Source organism: Oncorhynchus kisutch, linkage group LG15 (assembly GCF_002021735.2).
Source record: "Oncorhynchus kisutch isolate 150728-3 linkage group LG15, Okis_V2, whole genome shotgun sequence".
Classification (NCBI taxonomy): Eukaryota; Metazoa; Chordata; class Actinopteri; order Salmoniformes; family Salmonidae; genus Oncorhynchus; species Oncorhynchus kisutch.
The window spans coordinates 59658570-59664058 of NC_034188.2; the positions used below are offsets into that span (position 1 = coordinate 59658570).

At 39.1% G+C, this 5489-nt stretch overlaps 1 protein-coding gene across 2 annotated transcripts; it reads right to left on the reverse strand.

The window, feature by feature from the left end:
* Window positions 1-232: 232 nt before the first annotated feature.
* LOC109905609 (uncharacterized) lies at window positions 233-5086 on the reverse strand. Of its 2 annotated transcripts, XM_020503079.2 has the most exons (5): window positions 4924-5086; window positions 4566-4746; window positions 3562-3798; window positions 2056-3241; window positions 233-1423 (listed from the first exon to the last, which is right to left on the reverse strand). In XM_020503079.2, the coding sequence occupies exons 3-5, from the start codon at window positions 3698-3700 to the stop codon at window positions 1237-1239; spliced, it is 1512 nt and encodes a 503-aa protein (XP_020358668.1). In that variant the 5' UTR covers window positions 3701-3798; window positions 4566-4746; window positions 4924-5086; the 3' UTR covers window positions 233-1236. The 2 variants fall into 2 exon arrangements, with proteins under 2 accessions (XP_020358668.1, XP_031646534.1); XM_031790674.1 differs by having other exon boundaries at window positions 240-1423; window positions 4566-5035.
* Between the last annotated feature and the right edge of the window lie 403 nt (window positions 5087-5489).

Below are 5489 nucleotides of genomic sequence, written 5' to 3' on the forward strand. Positions count from 1 at the left end.
TGACAGACATTGAGTCCACATTTAACTAGTCTTCCAGAAGATACATTAAGCTACATGAATAAGGCTTGGAAATCCTGCCCTTGAAGAGAATCAGGTGTGTTAGCTGGGCTAAAACAGAAAAGTGCACTCCCTCTGTGGGTCCCACAGGAATGGATTGAGCAACAATGATGTAAACTGTCTGACTTCTATAACAGTGTAACAACAATGTATTGTAATAACAGTCCACAAAGAATAAATGATCAAACATAACTGGTTTATTTGACTGCAATTTACCTGATAGTTACCTGATATAGTCATCTATCAAACAAGTAGACCTGAATTCAACACATATTCATTCAATAAGATTATCATGAAGACATTATGCCCAACAACAATTTATTGTTGTGTTAACAGGTGATTGTTTTTTTCGCAAAATACAGCCAAGAAAAAACCAAGATGATAAAACAGTGATAGCCATGTCAATTTTCCTCATTATGTAAAAGTGGACAAACATCCTGAGTATAAAATAAATAGTTTAGAGTAAAGCTCTGTAGAACTTGTCAGCTAATGAAACTTAAACAGTTAAAGCATGACTTGAGAAAATGCTCTATGGGAACCATTAAATCAGGAAGCCATGCAGTTAAAATAATAGTCATTTTCAAATAACAAGCAATCATGCTTTTTTAACAATCAAACATGCATTGGGTACTTTAGCAAGGTCTAGGTGGTTTCCTACATCAGCCTTTTAGCAATAAAATGTTCTAGTAGTTTGCAGCATTTATGAACTTTTCCACAGCATTTTAAACATTCCTTCTTCAGTCCCTTATACCAAATGAGTGGACAAAGCAAAAGGTGATGAATAAATAAAACAAAACATACATCATCACAGCATGAAACATCCTTCCTTTATGCTGACATTGACTGTCAATAAAAACAGGCATAATTCAATCGTTTCTATTACGGTTAAAAAATGACTGTAAAAAGGTCAATCATTGCAAGCTCAAACTCCAACATTACAAGGCTGTGAGTGCAGGTCAGTGTCACAGTGGTCACGGACAGTTTATAGTTTCCTCCTAAATTCACCAACTAAGCCCTGAAGTCATTCAGGGAAACATTTGGAAAGATACATTGTGTGGCATATTGTCTGTAACAATAATAAAGCGATTACATTTTTTAGAAAAACTACCAAAATCATGCAACTATCATTTTGAACAAACAAGTGCTCTTGATGCGAGTGCTGGTGTTGTGGGTGGGAGATTAGGCACTGGCATCTTGCTTTAGGCGTTGACTACGGGCTTTGTAGACCTCGATGAGTAAATCTTTGACATATTGAATCTCTCGTTCCACTGACTCCGCCTTGTCCTGGAGCTCCCGGTTCTGTCCCTCCAGCCCATGAAGCTCCTCCTCCAGTATGTCCAGCTCCGCCCTCTTACGCAGTCGATACCTTTAGTTTACAAAATACCAGGATCAGCTTGCATCTACCATTGGAGCCCCCTCCATCTTTTCCCCTTATTTTGTCCTTCTCGCACGCCCCACGGCAACTGGCAGTTGCCAACCCTGTCCTACATCCACAACATCCCATCTGTCCAAAAACAACTACCACAGGACTTTCTGTATCTTTGTAGAAGCTACCATGTCTGGGTCACTGAGCTACAGTAGGCTGGCAGTTCAATATCACTTCTCTCTAATTATAGAGAAAGCTAACATCATGAATTTAACATGGACATGTTTTCCCACCCTCATCCCTCAAGAACTAGATTTCCAGATATGCATCTATGAACATCCAAGATAGCGGGACCTATTAGAAGAAGAGTTCAGATTTCATCTTTTATAAAACACATTTTGTAACTAAGCAATTCTAGTAGCATATCACATCAGTGAAAAGCCAAAGTTATCCCATTCAAACCAGATATTAGAGTCTACAAAAAAGTTAAGTTTTTCAACTTTAAAAGATTAGTTAAAATGTACACAGACGTTTCTTTGGTCAAACTAAAAAAATGACCAAACATTCTATACTCACAGTTTTTATTTAAACTTCATAACACAAAGAAAATCACTAAATTTTTCACAAAATACCTGTGAGCAGCTGTTTTGTTCTGGTCTCTCTTCTTCTGCTTCCGTTCTCCGGTATGTACTTCCAGAGGGACAGAGACAAGGCCTGGTTTGAGGCAGCTCAGGGAGCATGGATCTTCCTTTAGCCTCTGTACTGCTTGCCTGTGAATGGGCGAGTCCACCATTGGCCCCTCGCTCTCTCCTCTTGACAGACATTCGTAGCTTTGGTCTCCGATGCATTCTGGGAAGAGGTAGTGGCCATGCTGGGGCTCTATACCATGTGCTTGTGTAGGCTCTTCAATTTCACCGATAAAGCTATGATAAGGCTCTGTATGAGCAACGTTCGGGTGGTGGTGGTAATACCCATCATTTGCCTCTGGCTCTTGAGGAATAGTTCCAGAGAGTCCACCATCTTTGTTGCAATGCAAGACCTCCAGCCCCATACCATCATAACCACTAACCTTCATACCATGCATCAACTGTCCTTCTCTCTTGGGGTGGGTATCGAAGGACCCGCCCATACAAAAACCTCTGGTCATCTCTTCACTGCAAAACACGTCCTCTGTAAAACAATAACTTTCCTCTTCCTTCAACGATACACCACATTCTCTGACTTTCTTAACACTGCTAATGCTCTTCCCCACGGTTTTCAATGTAGAACAGTGGTTAACAGCCACCTCTGTGCTTCCTGAGTAACTTCCTTTTGCACTCCAGGTGTCATGCTCAAGTTCCTCACCAACTTTGTTGACACCATCTGAAACTATTCTTCGGCAAGTATTGTATGAACGATGATGATAGTTGTATGGGGCTGGTCTCGCCATTTTGGATCTTCCAACGGGACCACCACAGAAGCTCACCCGGTCGAGTTCCCCCGTTGCCAGGGTAACAACCAGTGGGCTTGTTTCTGATTGGTTGCCACTGTAGGAAGCATAGGGCAACTGGTAGTAAGAATGGGCACCCATTGCTTGGGCACCTTTGTCACATTTTGGTGATTTGTCCAATTTGGTTGAAGTCGATTCAGACCGGAAGTAATCCTCAAGCTGAGCAAGCTCCTCTTGCAAAAGAGAGGTCATGACCTCCAAGTCAGAGGGCACCTTGACATCATGTTCCAACGGTGAGGGCGGAGAAGATGAGCTAGAAGAGGATTCAGTAGTCGACTGGAACGAAGACAAATCAACTTTTTCCGTCATCCAGTCCGTCTGACCATCACCTACGAAAAATACAATTTTCGTTAAAAATATTTTATTTGAATGTCCATATTGCAGGCATAAAAATTAAATGAGGATTTTTTAAAAACAGTCCTTTAATATCTGATGATAAATGTAGAAAAATCTGAAAATGAAGACGATAAATGTAGAAAGGTAAAAATATCCTTGAAAAACTAACCGATCATTTGAAAATGATTGAACGCCATCGTCTTCATTGGGAAAATATCCACTTAGCTTTACTCACTGTACGACATTAGCTCGTACTGCAGTGCGGTTCCACCTGGAATGTGGAAAAATAAAAAAGCGTATTGCAGTAACTCACCAATTATGTGCGGTCTCTCCAATAACTCCGCCCCCTTCCTTCCCCAGGATTGGCTGTCGTTAGCTTGTTGGAGAGAGGGAATAATGAGGTCGACCATGCAAACAAGAGGAATTTTCCTGCGAAGGATCGATGCAGCCATCGTGTCTTTTATTTCGGTCCAAGCGGTGAAATGCACTAAGTGTGCAAGGGTTTGAGAGAAGCGTCACTATGGGCAGAGTGGTGGGAACACTTGAAGACCTGTAAATGACAAAAAATACAAATGAAAACAATCAACAACTCTACTGAATTTCCACACCCAAACACCCCATTACACCCTACTGCCACACCCCCAAAACCACCAGTCTCAAAACACCTATACAAATAGTGCAATTATCAGAGTCCAAAATTGGTTAAAGATTCCTGATAATTGCATGTTACATGCATAAAATAACATCTAAGTTTTATTTTTATGAAACTACTGAACTTTAGGAAAATAAGTTAGGAAATGTTACAGGGCTATATACTTTAATACTGTTTCTATGAAAACTCACTCCCCTCATAAATGCAACTATAATATCTCAACAACATATCAAATTGTATTTATTCTAATCCATTTCACAGTTCAGGAGAGCGGTGTCTGCAGCATGGTAAAAAACTTTCATGTTAGTTAGCCTATGTGTATTATAGATCAAATACCAAAAAAAGTATTAATTTCCTCTCATTCCAACTATTGTTATGTGTTAATGTTTTTAACATACAGCACATTTCTACGTTTGAAAACTATAGTTTTACTATAGTAGTCCACTGATCAAATATGTTTCACTGGCAATTCTCACTTCTGAGCTCAGTAGGCTACTGTAAAACTGTAGATTCAAAATATCTGTTAGACTAAAAGGTGATTACAATAACCCCAACATCATTTTCAGAAATAGTTAATAAAACAATTACAATGTCAAAGCTAACATATTCAACACATTATACTTCACAACTACTGTAGTATAAAGAGAACAAACAATTTCACTTACCCCATTATTACTGGATAGTTTTTTGGAAGTGCGTTGCAAATGCAGAGCACAACGACTAGAGTGACAGTGGGGTCAATTTAATAAGCCATGTCTTCCTAAGAACACAATGACTTCACATGGACTGTTATGAAGACGAGTTGCAAACAGAAAGTTTTGGGATCCGCTACTTCTTCTGGAACTCCTAAAGCAGGACCGAATCACACAGATACAAATCAATCCGCAGTTTACATTTCACCTTTTTATCGCGTCATATGCAAGGGACTTTCCACCTTCTGTTATTTTCAAAGGTCATATAGAAATAAAATGGAAAGAAAACGATGTAACTTTTAATTATTTAAATTGAAAAGAATATACCTACATTTCTACACCCACACTTGTGTTGCAATAACGTAATTCACTTCTGCATCATGGTATTTTTATGGATAATATTTCCGAGCTAATGTATTGTTAGTAAATAATATGTCTCCCACAGAGAATGTCTTATAGCCTTCTGTAATAACGGCAACGGTTTATGAGGAACTATTTGGTCACACACCCGGGAGGAAGGATACAGTCTTGCAGTTGGAAGGTGTAACTTTTGTTGCAGCCTTGTTGCATCAGATACGCAGGGGATTCGCCGAATGCTGTAAGACTGTGGTCACACTATTGGTTTATCTAGACTGAACCGCTTATTGGTCTATTATGAATTGTCCAATGTTTTTATTTGTCATTAGATCCAATGTTACTTTGTATACGTGTGTACAAGTAGTAAGGAGACAGAGGCCATCTGCCTCTTTTAGTATTTATTATTTCCTACATAAGACATTACCTCTTTAATAATTATAATAAGAAGGTTGCAACTTTAGAACTTATAACGAATGAGCAACTTTTATTATAAATGTAATGCACTTTAGTGTCGTCAACCAGAGAAACACTTAGTAGGCT